The 22,795-nt window shown below is 39.1% G+C and overlaps 1 protein-coding gene and 2 long non-coding RNA genes across 4 annotated transcripts; 1 reads left to right on the top strand and 2 right to left on the bottom strand.

The window, feature by feature from the left end:
- Positions 1-1,775: 1,775 nt before the first annotated feature.
- On the top strand, positions 1,776-22,795 carry LOC131879999 (ribosomal protein S6 kinase 2 beta-like). Of its 2 annotated transcripts, none has more exons than XM_059226499.1 (17): positions 1,776-2,033; positions 2,707-2,864; positions 5,643-5,711; positions 6,210-6,347; positions 8,110-8,191; positions 8,549-8,709; positions 11,823-11,929; positions 12,173-12,347; positions 13,007-13,172; positions 15,976-16,134; positions 17,437-17,645; positions 18,482-18,613; positions 18,679-18,927; positions 19,387-19,625; positions 19,730-19,847; positions 20,818-20,952; positions 21,809-22,795. In XM_059226499.1, the coding sequence occupies exons 2-17, from the start codon at positions 2,718-2,720 to the stop codon at positions 21,947-21,949; spliced, it is 2,427 nt and encodes an 808-aa protein (XP_059082482.1). In that variant the 5' UTR covers positions 1,776-2,033; positions 2,707-2,717; the 3' UTR covers positions 21,950-22,795. The 2 variants fall into 2 exon arrangements, with proteins under 2 accessions (XP_059082482.1, XP_059082483.1); XM_059226500.1 differs by lacking the exon at positions 1,776-2,033 and adding an exon at positions 2,188-2,546.
- On the bottom strand, positions 15,182-15,982 carry LOC131880000 (uncharacterized). Its single transcript, XR_009373219.1, has 3 exons — positions 15,725-15,982; positions 15,520-15,637; positions 15,182-15,451 (listed from the first exon to the last, which is right to left on the bottom strand). It is a non-coding gene; the product is annotated as an uncharacterized LOC131880000 (long non-coding RNA).
- On the bottom strand, positions 19,188-20,079 carry LOC131880001 (uncharacterized). Its single transcript, XR_009373220.1, has 3 exons — positions 19,961-20,079; positions 19,339-19,890; positions 19,188-19,260 (listed from the first exon to the last, which is right to left on the bottom strand). It is a non-coding gene; the product is annotated as an uncharacterized LOC131880001 (long non-coding RNA).

Below are 22,795 nucleotides of genomic sequence, written 5' to 3'. Positions count from 1 at the left end.
TGTGTATTTATGCCTTTCTTGGTTGAATCTATTGCAAAGACAATGTTTATTTAATGAGCCAAAATCATCAATGAGTCAAAATCGACTGTCGTCTTTGTCACATTTACTTAGATTTTAACGATTTTCATTCTGGTTTCAAACAAAAATAAATCATAATGTATAGGTATTCGTAAAACAATTTCATTTTTTTCTTGGTTCTTCACTATTCTCAATACAAATTCACTTTATTGAAGGCCAGCTAGGTGTTCTTACATCATCGGTACCTAAGTCCTTTGTCTCAAAGGGTAACAGCTTTAGGACATTCAGGTCGACTGGCTCTGCCTTTAAATCGAGGTAAGATATCTGGGAATCCAAATCGAAGTGCTTATCACAGGAGAGGCGGTCCTGGAATTCGAGATCCATTTCAATCTACAATTTTATCTGATATTGGATCAACAGTAGAGGCGGATGGATATTCTGGTTCATTACGACGGATCTGCTGGAATGAAACATGGCTATGTGGTGAGAAAGACTAGCCTTACCTCCTAGATTGAGACTGAATTCGATCAGGGATGTCAGGGTGGAGGCCTGAGGTAGCAAAACATTTTGTAGTTCTTGATGGTCTGATCACATTTGACGTAAGGAATTCCCTTAGACAAGGACTCTACTCCTACATACAAGACATGGAACAGCTGATTGGGAGACAGACTCAGCCAATATTCGTACACTAACATATTCATAGAGAGCTAAATTGGTAGCTGCTTTCAAGTTGCATATCATGTGGCCCTCGAGTTTCTCACCAGTTTTCACGTCGAGTAGTTATCGACAATTTTCAAAGATGATTGAGTGAGTGATTGTGCGGATGATGGATTGTATATCTGATCATAAAAGAGCACATAATGGGTCATAACTTTGGGCAATAGTTTTTGGATTTTTGCACAATGTGAAAATCAAAGAAAAACTCAAGTTCAAAGGATGAGGAATGATCAGAAAATGCATTCAAGAGAGAAACCAAGGTCTTAGAGGGGGCAACTTGTCCCTTCAAAGGCAACATTATCTATTTTCCATATGCAATGATTTTTTTCTAATTGCTGCAAATAAGGTTGAGAGGTTGAAACAACTATATCCCCTTTCGGATTACTTGATTCTTGAATCAAAAAACTTAAAAAAAAAATAAAAATTAAAAAATAAAAATAAAGAAATTAAAATAGAAAAAAAAAAAAAAAAAAAAAAAACAAAAACTTTGGCCTTAAATGCATTTAGTTGCAATTACAAGTATTTGGCAATGGAACACAATAGTGGGATTGCAATTGCAATTATAATGTAAATGTACTTCTCAAACCCAATGACCTAAAATGAAACCAAGACACATCCTATTAAAGTATTAAGCAACCATTGGAGAAGCCAAAATTTCAAGATCTTTGTCCAGCTTTTGCATTCAATTTCTGATACATTTATCCATATTCGTAGAAAATTTGTAAATGTTGATCCCTTAGTCAGGCTTGGACATGTTTTCTGATCAAAATTCCTTATCAAACGTACATCCGAGGGCTAGTTGAATCTCTTTCATTCCTTGACAATTGAAACGTCACTTCAACAAAATATTTAAATTACCTAAATGATAGGTAGGGTCAGTACTCCATAGAAAGACCATGGCTGAAGTAAGTCAGAATAACGCACTTCCAACAAAACCTTTCAGAGCGGCGAAGACTGCCTGAAACAAATAACGGTCTACCATGTATGTTTTGTCAAAGCCACCAAAATCGGCTGTCCAGAATGACAAAATTGAGCCTTTGACATACCAATTTTAATCTTTGATATTGGAACACTGCCTCTAACAGTTCAAATTGGGAACGTATTCACACCTATCAGCCCGATGGTCGTGCCCTCTTCGCGTCACCTTTCAAGTTCAAAGCCTGTGATACGAGGTTGCGTGCCTCACGCCCTTGAACTTATCGAAGCCTCGACCCAATTTGACGGGGGGAATTGCGGCTCCCGAGAATCCACGCCCCATCCAGTCCCACCCAACCCGCATCACTCGTGACACATCCCAGGTGAGGTCATAGCCCATCCCGACTTATGTCCTCTGGCGATCCATTGATCAGTACATTTCGAAAGCGTTTCTTATCTCACAAAGGCTTGACTTGTTCTCAATGGTCTTTTGGTCTTCCACGTTTCTCCGGCCTTTCTTTGTATTTGTTAGTAGGCTTTTGACTCTCTAGGGGAGTGAGGGAGGTCTTAAGCCTTGCGACAGGCAGGCAGGCTGGGCTTGGCTGGAACCGACCAGGACTTTCCATCTTGACGCCAGCCTTGAAGGCTGGAAAGCTGGCTCTCGACCTTGGTTTTTCAGGCCCAAGGCCTGTCTGGAAACACTGAGTCGGGTTGGGCCTGGGTTCTGAAGGCGCTGGAGTGAGTTTGGCCTCCATCCGAACCAAAACAGATTGAGTTCCATTGACACGGGCCTTTTGAGGACGGATTTGGGCGGACACAAGGCCGCATTTCGGCTAATTTGGTGGGTGGAAACCGTTTTTGGGCACGTTAGCCGTGGTTGGACCTTGTCGTCCAAGGTGGGTGTAAAGATATCAGCCAGTTCGCCATTGAGTTGGGACAACTGTTGCTTAGGGGCTAGGTGCGGGTAAGGGCACGATGGAATGGCCACCTATTGTATTGGGGGACGTTGAACTGTCCTTTGAGATCATTGTCATGGCCGAGTCTACTTTTTTTCAGGCGACTTGACGATGCCGTTGGCTTCGGCAAAGGATCCGTGGCAACATGTCAACCTGGGCCACACTAATTCGAATGGACCCACCGTCAGTTTACTCGGACCCCATACCCAAGGTCCATTGGGGACGAGTGGTCCCCTTCGGCCCGTACCTAAGGATCAGGTGAGATGGACATTTGGATCAGAGTTGCCATTCGGCGAATGAAAAACTATGGAACAGATAAATCCCTTGCAAACTGGGTAGTTTATTGTACATGAATTGCTTAACGATAAGTGATAAGATACTTTAGCACTCCGGAAGCTGCATTACAGTTTTAGCCAACCTTTACAGATAAAGGGGAGAATAATGATTAGGGAAAAGTATGAAGTAGGATACAAGAATAAGGTTGAAATGTGATTAATACGACACTTTTAAATGCTGCTCTATTGTGCCATCATTAATATTGTTGTTAAGCATCTGACTTGATCCGGGGCCTGCCAAGTCCAAGCTTTTTCATTCCCGAGGGTGAGGTAAGAATCAAGGATGGCTGAAATAACAGAACGGGAATATCTCTTCATTGGGACATGCATCATCAGATGGCAGCCCGAGCCAGAGAGTTGCCGCTTGACTCCATCTTATTGAAAGAAAGCAATTGTCTAGTGTCAATGAATTTGTACTTTTTTTTATTTCAATAGCGTTTTGCGTTTGCATTCCTCCATCCAGTAAGTTGATGGAGTATGTTTTGAAGTGTTTTGCTCGTCTAAAAAGAGTTACGTATCTCTCTCTTTGAATATTCAATTTAATTAAATGTGATTGCGTTGATCATGGTATATTGATAAAAAACTGGAGTATTACGGATTCCGCGGTAGGTCCATAGTTTGGTTCAAAAACTACCTTTCTGAGAGGTACCAGTATGTCGAGGTAAATAATGTTAGGTCCTTGAAACTGAAAGTTAAATGTGGGGTTCCTCAAGGCAGCATCCTTGGACCTCTCTTATTTCTGATCTATATAAACGACATGCCTCAGCATAGCAATTTGAAATGCATTATGTTTGCTGATGATACGACGTTTCAATGTTTTGAAAGCCAACCTGATAAACTAGAGGAGAAAACAAATGTTCAACTGGAACGTATTTTCAAATGGTTAGAAATAAATAAATTAACTTTAAACATAGATAAATCTAAATTCATGATTATCAGGCACAAAAATTGTAATTTTAACTTCAATATCAATGTAAATGGATGTAGGTTAGAGGAGGTGGGTTCCACCACTTCCAATGAAAAATCCATACGATTTCTGGGAATGCAACTCGATAGCAAACTCAACTGGCACTGTCACATTGATAGTGTAGCAAACAAAATTCGAAAAATTCTTTTCAGTCTGAACAGAATTCGCAAGTCAGTGCCCAAAACTGTAAAGAAACAACTTTATAATGGACTTATCCGAAGTGTTTTGGAATACGGTATTGAATTTTATGGCCAAAGTACGAAACTGAAGATCTTGTCCATACTCCAGAAAAGAGCTATACGTTGGATAAATAATGCGAGGTGGTTTTCTCACACTGAATCTTTGTTTCATGAGTCCAAGCTCTTAAAATTGCAAGATTTGCGCACGCTTAAAATCGTTCAAGTGATGAGGCAGTCGTGCTTGCAAGAACTTCCACCATGCATTAATATTTTCAAATGGAAAAATAATCCTCGGCTTGGCGGTTGGAGAGCAATTACTCCAGTTGCCAAGTCGGGACTTTTACAAAGACTACCGAATTTTGCTTTTCCCAACGAGTGGAATAATTTCAACCCTCCAGGCATTGATCTAACCAGACTTAAATTCACCCAAACAACCAGAGATTATCTCTTACAGAAGTACTCTATTGCTCCGTGCAAACTCAAAAATTGCTATGTATGCCAACAAAAATCCTAAGAAATGATTTTTATTTTTATTTTTTATTACGATTATCAGCCGCTCAATCTCATCAAAACACTCCATGCACCAAATACAATTCTAAACCTATTAATTTTCCTCCCATTCCTGAAGTCGTCTCACATTTTCTAGTAAACATAACAAATTAACACTGAAATTATTTGCTTTGCTCTGTTTTTCATGTTCTTCTTTCTGCATCTTTTTCTTAATCCCTTCTTTTCTTATAACTTCAAACCGATATGATTTCCTACAAGCCTTTCAATTTGATTTTGTAATTCTTCCAACTCACGTTATCGTGTTGCAGCTTGGCCTCTGTAACATTATTGACTATCTATGTCATGTTTTCGTTAATTTGCCCAGGTCCTGGTGAAAACAAGCTTTTGCTTACCCAGAACCTGAGGAATTACATGCTCATGAAATTTTTGATGTATCAAGATGCTAACGCAATGATAAAGTTCCGACATTATTTAATCATGATCAAAGTGTTCCTGAAATAAATCTATCTATCTATCTCTAATTACAAGTGACATGAAATTAGTTGAGCAAACCCCTATTTTTGGTGGATCTATTGAGTGGTTCTGAGTCTATGAATTGTATTCCATTCAGTTTCGTCTGAAAATAAAAAGAAGCAGAAATTAGCAAAGGTTGACGGAAATCGAGCAACAACTGGGTTTTATTACCCTCGTGTTCAGATGTTTGTAGTTTCGGTTGGACTTGAAAATATGTTTCCCCGAGGCCTGAATTTGTGACTCAAGTAAAAAATACATCAATGATTTATAAGCATCCATTAAGATGGCGAAAATAATGAATGTTATATTTGTCAAAATTACTTGCCCAACGTGGTTCGTAATAAAAAGTCATATTCGTCTCATCATACGCAGGGAAACAATCTCTTCGCTATCTATCTTGCTTTACTTTTATTGTTGTGTTTCAGCTACCCCGATATACCATGAGAAAGAAATGGCATTTGTTTGTCCAGAACAAGTTTTATCTACCTTGGCCCAAACCAATCCAAGTGATATTGATCCAATTGTTTTACAGAAAGCTGCAGTGTCCACCTCGGACGAAGATCAAGATTCGAACCATTCGACACAGTCCAACGGAAGCAAGGTACATAACAGGATCAGTCTCTAAAAATAGCTACCAAGTACAACGCATGCCTCCCATACCTCGTGGAAATATCTGTTCTCAATCAAGTCCGTTTTATGACTTGCGTGTCCGTCCGCCAAGGAGCCTCTCCACATCCGCCTATAAACTTTTGAGACCAATTTCAAGTTCCATGAGTAATGCGGGTCACATTCGCTTAGTGAGTGAGTCTCCTCGGGGAAATGTGATTAGAGCCGTGTAAGGAAAGAATTAAACAGAAATGTGAAGTGAGACATCTCGGCGAATGATAATTCTCAATGAGTGGGATACCTGATAAATTTAGAATTCCCACCTGCACTCGATTCTTCCCACCAAGGTCAATTCTTTGATACCAGTTAAATTTTTGGCATTTCTTGTGTGGGTTGGCATTTTCATGTGAATAATGGTGGTAGGTGTTTTCTGAATCTTGACCATCCTGGCCATTCGGATATCATTATATTCCGTGGAATCAATCCTTTTCAGCCGACGTTGAATGGAACCAGTGGTATGACCACCCTTCAAGAAATCGAAGTCAAAGAAGTCACCAAAGAGGGATGTGAGAAGGCTACTCCCACCCAGTTTGAGCTCCTCCGAGTTCTTGGTCAAGGATCATTTGGCAAGGTACAAACCACCACCCAATCAAATGTTTATAACAAGGCATTTGTTCAATAGGGCTTTACCCTCTCTCTCCTAATACATCAATATTAAGTACGAATGCTTTATGAGGGCGTAAACACAAGGCCGTGACATAGTTTCTATTTTTTTAATAAACCTAATGACGATGAGAGCCACGTTCAGGCAAATGACAAGCTATTTCCACACGTTTCAAAGGGCAGCATTATTGTACGTAGATAATGGAATATCATCCTTGTAATGTGAAGGGAGAAAAACACTTCGATGCTGGTTGTAAGGAGCAAAAATGCAAACGAGAGGCCAACCTGCACTATACTGATTTTGAATTTGTCATTTTTTTAAAAAATTATCAGCTTGTGTGAGCAGACAGTATTCTTATAATCAACCAGGATATTGAAACGGAAGTCCAGAACTACACCAAACATGGTTTCTTTTTGAATTTTTGTAACACATCTCGCCCAATTATTGAAAATTTATATTGATCTCGGTAAGAGTTGCCTGTTATCTTAGTCTATGCTCAAAATCCGAAATCAGGCTGTCGTACTTCTTTTTAAATGCTTTTCTTTCAATTCGCAATACTTAAAGGTCTAAAGTAAGAATATGGAAATTTGTCTGTAGGACGTTGTTCATATGGCAGTTTTTATTAGGAAAGATTGAGCCTAAATTACTCTCAAGACATTTCAAATGATGTTCATACAGCGTGAGATATGTTCATGGAAAAAATAATTGGTAATCAAATCAAATGTGACATTTTTGTCGCCTCCATAGACTAAGCGTGCGTAGAAAGCAAAACCAATACGTATAGACCAATTTAGTCTCTGTCTATTGAACGATCTTTTTTTATTGCTTGCGTCATCTTAACCAAGCCAATAAACTCAAGTGACGTTGGACTCGAAATATTTTACGTTCTACATTTAGGTTTTTAATGTAAAATTATTCTCAAAAGATGACCTTTTGTCGTGAAACATGCGGCCCCTTTGTTGGCAAATGTCCAAATAAGGAAAGGATTTCATCGTCTACGTCTGTCAACAGAAATTGTGGGTGAATGAGGCATATTTCAATCATGAAAAATGTCTCAATATGTCACATCAATATGAGTAAAAATAAGCAAAATCCCTGACAACAAAATACTTTGTGCTCTTTCTATGGTTAAGCAAGAGAATAACTTCACAAAATTGTATTTTTGTTGTCCATTGAAATAACAAGCTGTTTGTCAGATTTGCTCATAACCGTTACTTATTTCTCACAGTTAGGCCTCAAGATGAGGTTTTGTAGTCTTTGAGGTGCGCCAGAAGCGAACAAAAAATTAATGAAGTCATACTTCATCGTAGCAAAATCGTTATCATAAATCATGGCACTAAACATGGGTCCCTTTAGCTCAGAGCCTCATACACTGCAATAAAATGCTGGCTTTTGCACACGACAGTGCCTTGTTGTATTCCTTGTTATCCGAGGTGATTGTGAACTAATCTTGTTAGTGCCTAACACCTTTGGGACATTTTACCAATGAGACACGGATATCTTTTTTTACCATCGGAGCGTTTTATACAAAATCGTTTTCTTTTGCCATATTTAAGAGCGTAAGAACAAACTTTGATTCCAAAGGATTTGTTCCTGATTTGCTTGTTTAATATCAACGGAAGATGATAGTTTACATAATACGTAAATGATTACCCAGATACAACACAACGATAAAATTATCTCTTCACATCCATGGATCCCATATCAACAACATTCCTTGTCGTTTCAGGTATTTTTGGTCCGCAAGAATTGTGGCAAGGATAAAGGAACCCTTTACGCCATGAAGGTCCTGAAGAAGGCTACACTGAAAGGTACCCCACTAATTGGACTCAACATGTCCATATTGTCGGATTCTGTTTTTGTTATTCAATCTCCCGGTTTGATGCACTTAGTTGCTAATTCTTCTTTCAAGAGTGTGACAGGGCTAAGTCAGCAAATCCCTGGTCATTTTGAGACAAAACTGTAGTCAATATATCTGTGGAAACAATGAATATATCGGTGTTCATTTCAAATGCAAACCCTAAAAAAAATCCCCAAAAACTAACAGGGCTCTGAGAATCATTTGTATGTAGAAAATTTGAAAGTTAAGAAACTTCAAGTTCATTTATGTTAGATGATCCTGTTTTCTTTTCCTGGAAAGCTATCACCTTCTTGTTAATGAATTGCAGTGAGAGACCGTGTTCGAACCAAGATGGAGAGAAACATCCTGGCCGATGTGGAGCATCCATTTATCGTAAAATTGCATTATGCCTTTCAAACTGAGGGGAAACTGTACCTCATTCTGGATTTCCTCCGTGGTGGCGACCTATTTACTCGACTTTCGAAGGAGGTGAGTTACCTAAAAAGGATTTGATCTTACTTGCTGAACTTTTTTCCCAGAACCATTTATTAACAAAAGGCAATGGCGACATGACCATTTTAATGTTGCACTATGTGCTCTGTCAAGCTTTCTCCACCATAGATTGATTTAGGAAAGTTGGGACAGCACCTCATGAAACAGGGTTTATTGACAGAGCAAATAACATATCAAGAACTTGAAACGGAACAGGAAGAGTTCCAACCCAAATAATTGTTGCATGTCAACCGAGACATATTTTTTCACATCTCGTTTTACCTCTTAAAGTAATATTGGTATTTTTGTTCCAAATCCCACTTTCATTCCTTCAAACATATAATTTGCCGATAGGTACATGTTTGTGTTCGATATTTTCATGTGATTGCGGCGAAGAATTTCTCATATTCATGTTGAATGTTAAAGAACAGGCTCCTTTATTTGTACGGAAGTATGGATAATAAAAATGAACAAAGCCGTTGTGAACTTCAAAGTTGTGACGCTACAAACATTTCAATGACGCTGAATGGCCTAAATTAGGCCAATGCCACTTCTTCATTTAAAATACTTTTGACGAAAGTAGCCAAGCTTAATTTTGAGGTAGCAACAGAATAGAAACATGCTTTAATGCCGCATGACTTAATTTCATTTTTTGTTTGTGTTTAGGGCCTCCAGAATTCACACCGAGCTCATTCTGATAAGAGATACATAAGTGTGTATTGTATTTCTTACCACGGACTGTTTCTCGGATATTGCTGTGAACTACGGCTTATTTCGTACATTTAATTTACGAGATAACCCAAAATTAGGACAAAGTCACCTTCATAACAATCGTTCACTTTGAGGTCTTTGTCCTTTCAAAAGACTAGATATTTTCATATCGGCACCTAAAGATGAAATATTTTGCTTTGTACTCTTCATATTGTTGACAAAGACCCAAAGGAATTTTGAGGGAATTCCAAATACGACATTTTCCTCCCACGTTTTTGATAATACTTATTACTTCTTTGATGCATTATGAGATTGAATGGGGAGGCGTCGTACAAACATTTAATTGTACTTGGTAAAATAACTTCAACAATTAAGAGAGAGAAAATCGGGGGAAGGATTTTAAGAGAAATAAGTAAACGAAAAGAACATCTTATAAAGCTTTGTTAAATAAACGTGTTTCTTTTAAAGAGCACTTCTCATTAAAATATACAAGAGCAGTTATAATGTACATCGATAGGAAAGAGTAAAGCTTTGTTAAAAAAAAAGTGTTTCTTTTAAAGAGCACTTCTCATTAAAATATACAAGAGCAGTTATAATGTACATCGATAGGAAAGAACATCTTGTAAAGCTTTGTTAAAAAAAAAAACGTGTTTCTTTTAAAGCGCACTTCACATTAAACTGTTCAAGAAAAGTTTTGATATCAGGGATGGGTCCCGTCTATGAAGAATGCATGGTCTGCGTATGAAGGGTTAGTACGTGTATATATATACAACACTGACAACGAGTTATGTTGTCTTTGCGATCCAACTCTATTTCTAAAACATTGATGGTTTTGAAGCTTTTGCAATGGATAGATATCGTATATCCTTGCTTGGAAAAACCTCGTTACTTCAAATAGGAATAGCTCATGCAATTTCTTTGCCTAATTGGTAGCTTCTAGTCGTTACTGAAAGACTCTTCACATTTTCGATATTATGCAATAATGTATTCACCTGATTTACATCGTGATATGTTCTTCGTTAAATACCGTCAAGGTTGCATTTTTTTGATTGGAATGTTTTTTATCCGTCGCCGGCGGCAATGATGAAAGATGTTTACAAAAGCGTTGAATATATTTTCTAGCGGTCAGAAATATGCACGAAGTGTGCTCAGTCGTTAAGATTAGCCACTCTATTAGTCGATGGTGAATCTGATGATTATCAAACTACTCATACCAAATTAGTACTAAAAAACAATTCAGTACCCGTATTAGGAGCACACAAAAGAACGAGTTGTATATGCTTTTATTGTTCGTTTTTCATAACTTTACTAATGCTGCGGAATCAAATTGTCAAGTGAGATTTCAACGGAAATGTCACATTTTGTTACATAACATTTTATTTCTTAATTTAAACATTGCTATGCATGTTTTTAGGAATTCTTTACTATCACTGAGATTGTGATCTTCGGCTGTTCAAATTAAAAAAAAAATCTTACTTCTTATTTTACTTTACATTCGCGTAATATCTGATCCACCAACGAATTGCAGGTGGTGGAGCTAGCCAGCTCTTGAATGGGATTTGGAATTTTGGTCAAAAACTTTTTCTTTAAACGTCTTGAGTGAACCAACAAAAAAAGTCGTAGACCCTGGACTTGATGGATGACAACCGCCGCCCACGTGGTAATTCCTTCTGGTAGATGCATATACACTGACATCACTGACGGTCTTCTTCCATTTCATTACTTGTGAACTATGACAGAATAGATTTAGTTAGTTTTGGATCTCATTCATTATTAATTTTAGGAATACATAGTTCTATGAAATTTTCAGAACTACTCGTTAGATGCAAATAATACACATATTTATTGACGTTATATCTGATCAATGCCTGAAGTTTCCGTTGTTAATGCTAAGGTTGTTGATGAGCTTGCCATCTCTTTTTTTGAAATGCCCCGTAGGTTTCACTACTGTATGTAGTGATCAGTAATGGTTTTAGTGAAGAACTCAATAATGTTGCATTTGATCTACTGTTGATTGTCTAGCTTGGTGACCTAGAATTTTATTTTTGAGCATTTTCAAATGATTAGATAAATTAAAGTCCTTCAGATCTATCGATTAACAGCCATGGTTTCTTGCTTCTTTGAAATTTCGATTTTAATTGCCCTATTTGAAGGGATAACTTCCACAGAACTACTACTACTACTACCGCATTGGAAAAGAAAAGTAGGTGCCGGATATCGATTCTGGTCTGCTTTTTTCTTAGATGGAGATGCTATCAACGAGTAATTTTTGAAATGAGTAGAAAATGGTTAGGACACAAATTTGATTTCTCTTTCCCTGTTTTTTATTGGCTAGACTTGCGTAAAAGATAAGACGAACGAACACATCTACTTGAATTGCATTTGTTGTTTCATTTCAGGTGATGTTTACTGAGGAGGATGTCAAGTTCTATCTAGCTGAACTGGCTCTAGCTTTGGAACATCTCCACTGTCTTGGGATAATTTATCGAGACCTGAAACCTGAAAAGTGAGTGTCCTACGGTTTTTTTTTTCAACACTTGTTGTCATGCACATAAATCATGAATCCCATAATATTTGGCCTTCTTGCCCTCCATAAAAAATGAATGTCAAGGACGGCGAAATATGAGCGAATTGAAAAATCGAGATGAGGTTCCCGTGTAATTGAGAAGGAATTGAGAATGAATTGAGAATGTGAATAGTTCCCTTTTTTATGTTCAACCTTTTTACACCTTATCTTTTCCATATGAAGCTTATTGTTGGATGATGATGGTCACATCGCAGTCACGGATTTTGGGTTGTCGAAGGAGAACTTGGAAGAAAAAGCCTACTCATTCTGTGGAACCGTGGAGTATATGGCCCCTGAAGTGGTCAACCGAAAAGGGCATTCATTTGCCGCTGATTGGTGGAGTTTTGGAGTACTCATGGTAATTCTATACTCAATTTGTATTTTGATCGCAGAGTCTTGAAAATCATCATTAAAAAGTGCTTTTAAGAATTAGTATGATGGAATGAAAACCTCGAGGGAAAAGGAAAACCTATTATTTTCAATTGGGAAGTTCAACTCCCCTACTCGTATCAAATTTCAAAATTGTTTGATTCTCCGCAATTTATGTCCCCTTAGTTTTGGACCTTTTTTTGTTCAAAAAAAAATTCTTTGGAATCTAACTAGTCCATACGATTCATCATTATTAACTCAGAAGGCGAGTCAAAAGGTAGAAATCAGGTTTCTCATTGCCAAGTGTGCATGGAAAATGTTTTCATTATCCTGCCTGCCTATGTAGGCTTAATGGGTCTAGAAAGTTCCCAATTATTTCCATTCATTTTGAAAACATGCTTGTTCAAAAATTTATGTACAATACTTCTGGTTCTTCTGTGTCAATTTAAATGCTTTAACGAAGGGACAGTTGTAATAAATGAAACCACTACTTTGAATTCAGGAAAGAACGGTGCTCTCACTTCATGAAGTTGAGTTTGTTGAATATGGGCACCTTTCAGTAGCCAATGGTGCAAGGAAAATTGGCTCAAAATCGACGAGTTAGAAACTCAGTCGCTACGTTGATAATTTTTGTTCTCTTTCTTGCAGTACGAGATGTTGACTGGTCATTTGCCATTTCAAGCTCATAACCGGAAAGAGACCATGAATATGATTCTCCGGGAGAAACTGTCGATGCCCGAGTATTTAAGTCCGGAAGCTCAATCCCTCCTAAGGGCTCTTTTCAAAAGGAATCCAATCAATCGCTTGGGAACAGGTACGTTCTGGAGTATGTTCTGTGAACCTGTTGCAGATTTGATGCGAGACAAAGAAAATGCATTACGTGAAAATTGGCAAGCAATTTTGTGAGTCATCTCTCGCCCACCCACATGTCTGGAAATTAACGCTAGCGGGACTTTGTCCTCGCTTCAAATGGATGTAAAAATGATTGGACTTGTAGGGGTGGCACAAAGTTTGAGGGCAAAGTTGTTGTTAGTCGGTAAGAAATCACGCATTCAAATTTCAGGTCCCCTTTTTGGTTTCTGATTCATTGAAGCATTAACTAGCGTTGTTTACTTTGAAGTTTTGAAGCATTCTGAAAAAGATAGATTTTAAAGCACCCATGAAATCAAGGTGAACACAAAAAAGTCTTTTTGGCGTCCAAGAATTTTATTACGAATACAATCAGACATTATCATGAGCTTGGTACATCCAATGATTGCCCAAGGAAAGGTCAGCCATGGTCGAAACGGATGCATGTTGTGAAGTCAGCGTGCCATCGTGGATGCAGTTCCCACACCCTTCCAGAAAATTATTCCTGCAGAAAGAGGTCACATCGAAAAAAAACGTAAAAAAGTTCCCTTCTAAGTGAAATTTGCTTTATTTCTGAAGCCTGAACCTATTTGTCTTATTATGCCTTACTGCAGAAATATTATGAATTTTACGTGCCCACTAGCTTTGTGCCACCCCTGTAAAAGAGGGCCAAGGTTCAATAACAAGCGTTCAGAATATTCGTAAGAAATAAACCCAAATGCCTGAGGATCAAAATTGACTAGGCGTTCCTTCACGGTCATTTATATTATTAATCACACCTCTGTACGAGTCGAATATTCTGCATACATCCAGGAAATCCTTCACTCATTTGGCCTCCTTTTAGTTCATGAGGTTTGTAGAAGGTGAAACAGGTCCAAGGATGTTTTACCGAAAACATTGCAAGAATGAGAGAGCTCTCGTATTGGGAATGACTAGAGGTTGGAGCTGGACAATAAGTTAATTTAAAGAAATGTATGTTCTCAACAGCATTCATGATTTTCGTCCCAGGATTTAGGGTCAATTGTAGTAACCGCAGAGATTTAATGTGCGTTTTGAGAGCACCTTAAAGCCCTCGAGAATCCACGCCAGTTCGAACAATGAAGTCCAAACCGACAAACAAGCTCAAAATAATGTTATGCGTGGCATTGATGTGCCACCCACAATAACATTTTGGTATTTTAGAATACATTGAATTCTTTTAGGTAAAAAAGCTCGTTAAATGTAGCCTTCATTTGATTAAGATCGATGTCTTTTTTATTTTTATTTATTTTTTGTTGATCGGGGGGGAGGAAGAAATTGTTTTTAGTTTATCTTTTTAAACTTCTGATATACCGGACAACAAGATAGTCCAAAGTTAGTGAGTGTCCCATAAACAATACCTATATTTGCTTACGCAATGCGTCAGCGGATTTGGTTTTGGTAAAATAATCGACCAAAGTTCAGGCTTTGGCCAATAATTTTGTTTTGTTTTGTTACCAAAAAAATTACCAAAAAAGTGTTGCATCATTGTAGGACTTTCAAATTGCTGGGCCTTTATAAGGCTTAGGTTTGCGACTCCTCTATAAGAATGAGGCCAGAATTACGATTTTTTTTAAATTAAGGCCTAAATTATTGTTGGAGGGCTTCATTTTTTCCTCCAATATTAGAAATACAAAGAACAAAAGCAGATGTTATGAAATCGAATTAGAATCGTTAAACGATGTAGATGCAATGTCAGGAAATATATCCACTAAACTATCCTAAACTATAAACTTAACTTTTTAAATAGCCAATAAACTCTTTAAATTTGCATGATTTTAAGATCAATACTCAAGCCACAAATAATTGTCACATTAGAGGGTTGTTCGAAAAAGGCGGTTCATGTCCTCTCTCATTTTAAGTTTAAGTTCCTTGTTAAGCCCCTTGTCGCCTTTCTTCAAGCTTCCAACAGTTTTGGCCAAGTCTAACCAAAATAGAGTGAAACACATGTTTGTTTGTTCCAAAGCACAATGTAAGACCAGGATCTTTTCCAATGTTCAGATTCTCGGTTGCTGGTAGGGGAGGGAGTGAGGATAGTTCCGAGAATGGCTACTTGAAATAATGACCTTTATCTTGGAGGTTATCGTGGTGGATCCATCAATGTGATGGCCCAAGCCCTAGTACCCCCTACATTGTTGGCATTGATTCCGTGCTTGTGCGAGTGGGCAGATTGTAATCTATGGCTTAAGTGTCATGAAGGCTCAACCACTCCTCGAGGGTGACTAACTATAATGGAAACCCAGTCATCAAGTCATAGCCAGTCGATTCGATCTCAATTATGGCCATCGAATTACCTTTGGTCAAATCTCCAATCAGAGATCTGAAGCCTCCCAAGAAAATAGATTGCTGATGGCCTGTGAAGTTGCTTGTGGCCAAGTTGGCATGAACGCTGGAACACAGGATTCATCGAGGCTAAAAATAGCAAATGGATCACGGTTCTTCTTTCCCGTTTCTTGAATTGTTCGTTGACCTTTCTCCTGATACATATTTGATACTTACGATGCGTTTATGATAAATGAATACCCTGGTTGGCAGGCAAGTGTCTTTATATCATCATTTAGCCATCGGGATAGGATATAAGCTCGATCAGGTTTCATGCACGTATTTTGTTGACCGTTAACGACCAACGGCAGTGTTTGTACCATACATTGGACCTTGAAGACAGTTAATGCAATAGATCGCGTTGTTTAGTTTTCAAAGTTCGTGATCGTGCCTAAACTACTTAATAACACTACTGTTTCTTGTTTTAGGTGAAAATGGAGTCCAGAACTTAAAAAAACACAGCTTCTTTGCCACCATCAATTGGCATCAACTGTTAGAAAAGAAAGTCACCCCTCCGTTTAAACCCACCGTTGTATCAGATGAGACTTTCCATTTTGATTCCGTCTTCACATCGAAAACGCCCAAAGGTAAGGAATAAAAAGAAGGAACATGGATTCTTCACCTACCCGTCCATATCAAAGTGCAAAGAGGGGTATAATTACAATTCCTTAGGTATGTGTAAAACAGACATTTAAAAGTAGGAAGAGGAAGCTAACAGGTGTGTGCTGACGTTTGTCTTGACCTTGATCCACCGGTATGTACAGTAGAGGGCACATGTGGTGTTCGAGACTCCATTGACATCATGTCTCGTCTCGATTGTCAATGCCCGTCCAACTACTTCAGTACAGTAGAATCCAATCTCAATCAATTCTACGTACATAGTGTACATATGAGCGGCTGAGTAAATTAGGCTATTAGTGAAACACTGGTATTGCTCGTGGTTTCACTTCACCTGAGCTCCGAGTTCGACTTCTGGGAGCCTTTGAAAGCCTGTGAACCAATACTTCCACCTGATGATGGCGTAATTTTATGTCTATTGGATGTAAGTAAAGGCAAGCTGCGTACAACACAACAAAACAACGTCGCATCCTGAGTAGTCTTGTCAACGTGCGCGCGGTACATTCAAAATGTACTGTGCTAAGGGATAGCTCTATCACCACGGTACATACAAGGCCTCCATTCAAGTGCATCTTAAGAAGGAAGCCATTATTGTAATGGCCAGGAATCTGGTCCATCCGTGTTTTGCCAGCTCACTTTGATTACTTGTATCAGATTCTTCTGTTCTGCGATGATGGTCTTCGTCTGAGTCAGATGTGTACCATCGCTTCAAAGAATATGTACTTAGCAGAACTTCCTCCACGGCTTTGTTCTGAATACGCTATTCATTCACCAGGTCAAAACCCCACGTTTAAGTTCTGCATATGATAGATCACTGAAGTTTGGAATAATCCGATGTTTGCCTCGTCGACAGATTCTGCAAGGAAGTACAAATCAAAAAGTCATTCCAGTACAAACCTCTAACCCCTGAGCTACGCCTCTGCATTGAATTGGAGGAGGAAAACAGGCTGGGATAATTGGTTGTCAATGTACTGTTCGCTGAAAAATGAAATGCTCTCAGCACTTGGTTCTAAACCAGGCCAAGTTCTGAAAGATATGTCTGAATCCAGCCATGCTTGAGAAAGTCAGAGAGACACGTTCTAGAAAATTTAGAAGTAGTCTTTGAATGGTCCAGTTAGCTTATGCCATGAATGTCGGAAGCTCCGAGGATATCAGGAGAGTACAACATGAGATTATATTTCCATTCCAAATCAGAAGTACGTTCCTTCCAATTCAATTACACAGAGAACGTTTCTAAAGCAAAGTTTCGAATGAAGTCTTGATTCATACAGATTCTCCCGGGGTTCCACCCAGTGCGACAGCTCATGAATTGTTCCGAGGGTTTTCATACGTTGCTCCCATGCTCCTCTTGTCCGATGCTGGATCACTCGAACAAAGCCCGTCTGACCTCCAACCTCAATTAGGAGACCAAGACAGTACGTCAACTGTGGTGGAAGTCAATCTAGCTGAGAAGCGTCTTCCCGGCTCATCAGTATTGAAGGTAAGTAAAGCCGATGAAATTGGGGCTTCCAAGTGATGGCGTTCATCCGTTTGACCAATTAGCGGAGGTAATTGTTACCCAAGTCACTTCAAAAGATTCTCCATTGGGAAGGGATTCATATTGAGGATGGTTGGTTTAATGTTTGATTGTGTAACGGCCGAAAATTCCAACCACGTTTCTCTGTACTTATGATTCGATAGAACGTGAAAATCCAATTGAACGTGAAAATGCTTTAATGAATTAGATTTCTTTTTTACCGGCTTAATGCTTCTTGGTCCAATGAGAGAAACGGAGAAACCCCTGACTTCTATAGCCCCCATCTTCTTCTTAGTAATGTGACAAGTTGATCCATTCATATGTCGTGAACCAAGTGGATTCTTGAACAGGTGCCACGTACAGCAAATCTTCTTGATGTTAATAAATAAAATGTTCTTAATTTGTTATGTGCACAGATCATACTAGAAAGAGCAAGCTTTAGTTGCTTTCTTTTTGCGATTAAGTACTCGACGACTTGTGCTTTTTGTGAAAGGTCCCTTCCACTTTGATCTGATCCATCAAAGTGCAGTAGTAGAGTGATAATCACCATTTCGGTGTCCCCCTTGCAGAGAACCTTTATCGATGGTCTCAATGGAGTTTCGTTGTACCTTCGCTGTTGGATTAGATTGCAAAGTCCATTTGCCCTTTTTGACCTTTATCAAACGAGAGACCTGAATAATATGTCAAAAGATCGTGGGAGGCATTGGAATGTGCCCTTTTCTCGTTCAAATGACATTCGAATGCTTTCAAACAATGTACTTAAACCCATATCTCGAGCTAATCTCATTATTTTGTTCCAGGCAATCACTGGAAATGTCAAGACGATACCAATCTCAAGTGAATATGATATCCTGGAAGAAATCGGAAAGGGGAGTTATTCGGTTTGTCATCGATGTGTCCATAAGACCAAAAAGACTGAATTTGCCGTTAAGGTATACCGAAAGCAACTCTATGGCTATCCGCCTTGCGAATCTACAATTTCTGTCTTTGTTCCTAGATAATCAACAAAAGCAAAAGGGATTGCTCTGAAGAGGTGGAGATCCTACTTCGCTACGGCCAGCATCCTACCATAGTCACACTGCGGGATCTCTTCGAAACCCGAGACCATGTCTACCTGGTTTTTGATCTAATGCGAGGTGGCGAACTCTTGGACAAGATCCTTCGTCAGAAATTCTTTTCAGAGCGAGAAGCTCGGTCAGTCATGGAGAAAGTCACCGCAGCCGTCCTCTACCTACATCAAAACGGGGTAAATGACCGACAAAAGCAAGTCGTTGTACTTTGAGCTCAAGCATACTAAGTTATGAATTTGAAATGCGTGGATGCTACTATTGTACGGGTTTTTCTTCTACATTCCATTTGCGGATAACTATTGGATGTGTTAGGTTGATAAGCTCAGTTTTCCGGCTTTCGTAGATTATAAAGTCGTACATCTTGATACCTGGAGGTCGTTTTGCGCGTGGCATATAATTTGAATACATGTAAATGCTCGAATCGCCATACAATTGGCCACACAAAAGATGGTCTATTTTCACGATTAATCCGAGGGCCAACGAGGCCAAATTACGTATTATTGCCAACTCTGGAAATGAAATTGCACGCTACGGATTGCTTAAAATAGACTGGAGGCTTTTTAGCACAATGTCATATCGGAGTTCACCTTTGTAAGTTGTAAGTGGTGTCTGGTAATGGTCATTCTTTGCTTTAGGTTGTTCACCGCGATCTCAAGCCAGCCAATATTCTTTATGCGAACGATCGAGGCGACCCCGACACTCTGCGAATCTGTGACTTTGGCTTTGCCAAGCAACTTCGAGCAGAGAATGGGCTTCTCATGACACCTTGTTATACGGCCAATTTTGTGGCCCCCGAAGTTCTCAAACGTCAAGGGTATGATGCTGCGTGCGACGTCTGGAGCCTTGGGATTCTATTGTTCATCATGCTCGCCGGGTAAGTGATGTAATGTTTGACATTCAAATCAATGGCCATTAGACTTGAAGAGATGGAATGAAAAGAGCGGAATAGATGACCTTGAGGTCGTTACGTTGTTTTAGTGCAACACCATTTGCCAATGGTCCGTCCGATGATCCGGATGTTATCTTGAAGCGGATTGGGGAAGGAAAACTGGATCTTGAGACAGGAAACTGGGGATCGGTATCCAAAGATGCAAAAGTAAGTACAACGGACATTCTGGAAGTCTTCGCCCAGTCTTAGCCTTCAAGGATTAAGGAGCCAATTCAATTCATAGCCTCTAGTGAATGGTGTAGAATACGGAATTTACATACCTTAATTACCGTTTCCATATCCTCTCTTTAAATCTTCTTCGGAATCCTTTCCTCTGTGAAAAAAGAAAGTTGTGAAACTTTTACCTAAAAGCTTCAGAAGAATCAGATTTTACGCATTACTTGAAAGTTTGCAAAACCCATAAGTCTTCGTCTAAACCATCCAGTCATTTTGTACTTTAACAAATCATTTCTGAACGTTAGCCTCCTACATACATCACCTTACTTATTTAGATTTTGTTGGTTTACAAAATCACTACATTCCGAGAATTAGCCCCTTAATCACCGATACTGTGAAACTGTTTTATAAAGGAATGGCAAAATCCGATGAAATATGCCTGTCAAAATTAATTAATGTTTGATAAATGATTCACTTGGACGTCTGTTACATCAAATCGGTTGCTTCAATAGTGTTCCGACCTATCTCGAGAAAACTCTAGTCAATGTATGGAAGGATTCCTTTTTTTACATCCGTTCAACATACGAGCCAAACTTTGCATAAATCATTAGGGAACTCGATCATTGCTAACGTATCAAAACCACTCGTTACCCTCTGATTGAAGTACTTTCTATTTGTACTTTGCCGGGGAAAAGACTACTCTTGAGGGGAAACATTTTTTACGGACGAGTCACTGCATGCGTACAGTAATTTGCAACATACTTGGTTTTCGATCTATGGGGCTAATGATCCGAAAGAGGTTACCTCGCAGTAGTAAACATAAGCTCTAATGTGGATTCATCTGTAGAGGATAAGGAGAGTGTGAGTGGCCCTCTTTCTCCTCGTAGTTATACAAAATAAGAACATACGTTGAAATTGAAAGATACGTAGTAATGAACGATGGTTTGATTCTCGATTGCAGCATCTGGTTACTCGCATGTTAGCAGTGGACCCTGCCATTAGACCAACGTCGCAACAAGTTTTGGATCATCCGTGGATGACCTCGAAAATTCTGGCCACCACTGCCCTCCCACACAAGGATCTGTGGCATGTTAAGGTAAATTAAAAATGCATGGGTTTAAAAAGTTACCGAATGAATCACTGTTCATAAAACAGCAGCACCATGAGTTCCCCGACAAGAGTAGTTTTGCACTACTTAGGCCTGTAACTGAAAAAGCGGAAGCAAACTCGAAATTATGAAGAAGGCGCTTAAGACCAACTCTTAAATACATGTACAAATTATGTTCGAAAGGTAGGGATTTTGATTTGGTTCCATTGAAAATCATAATGCATTTAGGGTAATTCATCTTTAACGGATTGTAAAAAATATTCTTGATCATAAAAGCTAATTGCCTGGCTGAGAAAGGGTGATAGATCTTGAACTAAATCATAGATTTCTAGACACTGGATGTCGGACGACCGACCACTCGGTTGGCGAAACCGTACCATAAACCGGTTTGTGATCAATTCCCAGGAGATCATCCATTGTACTGTTTTACCAGCCGAGTGGTCGGTCGTCCGACATCCAGTGTCTAGAAATCTATGACTAAATGTACTTGCCAAATTTTGTACTTTGTGCTATTGTCTTCACGCTTTCTTGCCTTGCCGTTTGCTTTTCGTTGTTTTAACGATATGAAGAGATCAATGCGGGAGAAATTTAGCAAAGTATCAATTTACCGAAGATTTGTGCATAGAAGCCTAAATAACCATTGAATTGCGAAAAAGCATAAAGAGTATTAGAAAGAAGAAGAAATAGCAAAGTAACTAACTGAAAGGAGACCCTTGTACGAAAGGACCATGGTTACCATCCTGCAAACCCAAAAAGTGATGCTCGAATAGAGGAGTCGGACTATCGTCCATGATGTTTCAAGTAATCGCCTACTGATGCTCCTCACTATTTCTTGCCATTTTAGGGCGCTGTATCCGCCACGTTCCAAGCGTTGCGAAATCAAAGTCCATTGGTGCCAGCCATGGGCAACATCACCATGTCGGATTTAGCTCGAAGGAGAAAGAAATCGAAAGTGAAGAACGACTCTGACTCTACGCCAGTGTGAAGCCAGAATACAAGATCAAAAACAAATTCAAGAGTACACTAAAAGACACATATCGGATTGCTCAGTGAGGTCGCAACCCAATTCCAATTACAGCTCCATTGACTCTCTTCAGTGTGTCGCCGCCCTCCTCCCTACTCGCCCCGCTTCACTGCATTCTCCTCATTCTGCACCGCCCACGCAACATTTTTTTCTTCTGGATTTCAAAAATGGCTTCTTGTGTATGAGGAATGAAGATGGAGAATATCTCGTGGAATAGCGTTTAATCTCTTTTCGAAACCGGATTCTCCCCAAGAAGATTGATTTCAAAGACAAAATCACGAGGTTTGGGCTTGTGTATTTCTCCCTTTGCTATTCGGAGAAGGTATAATGAAGCTAAACGTTCGGGGTCCTTGGATGTGCAGACCCATCATTTTTGTCCGGTGGCATTTCTGTCATCAATTGATCTCCTTTATCAACACCACGAACAAAAATAGCAAAAACTTGATTATACTTGTCAGTATTATTACTGTACCGCTCCTTTGACTTTGCAAGGAGGTGTGGAGTCCACTGTCAAATTATGTCCCATATACCCTCATCTCTTACATTTTGTAATTCAATTTGGGCCAACGCTCGATCTCATCTTTTAGCTTTTCTTGAACAAAGGCAAGTCCCACACCATTCTTGTTCAATGTCTTAAGCGTTTCCCTTTCGTACTTGTATCATTGTCTGAGCATAATATTGGAGCATTCAGGGAACAATTGTCTACTACTTCATGATAAAACCGCCCCTGATTTCACCTGATTTTACCCGATATCTAGTTAATTTGCAATGTGTGTGATAAATTGAATAAATTTCTTATCAAACGTA

The sequence above is a fragment of the Tigriopus californicus genome, chromosome 5, assembly GCF_007210705.1.
Source record: "Tigriopus californicus strain San Diego chromosome 5, Tcal_SD_v2.1, whole genome shotgun sequence".
Classification (NCBI taxonomy): domain Eukaryota; kingdom Metazoa; phylum Arthropoda; class Copepoda; order Harpacticoida; family Harpacticidae; genus Tigriopus; species Tigriopus californicus.
The sequence above is the reverse complement of the archived record's forward strand: the minus strand, read 5'-3'. Positions and strand labels throughout refer to the sequence as shown.

Coding starts and splice junctions, on each gene's coding strand:
- LOC131879999 (XM_059226499.1), top strand. CDS start 2,718: ATGCCGTTGGCTTCGGCAAAGGATCCGTGGCAACATGTCAACCTGGGC. Junction 8,710..11,822: donor TTACTCGACTTTCGAAGGAG/GTGAGTTACCTA, acceptor GTTTCATTTCAG/GTGATGTTTACTGAGGAGGA. Junction 19,848..20,817: donor CGGTATCCAAAGATGCAAAA/GTAAGTACAACG, acceptor TCTCGATTGCAG/CATCTGGTTACTCGCATGTT.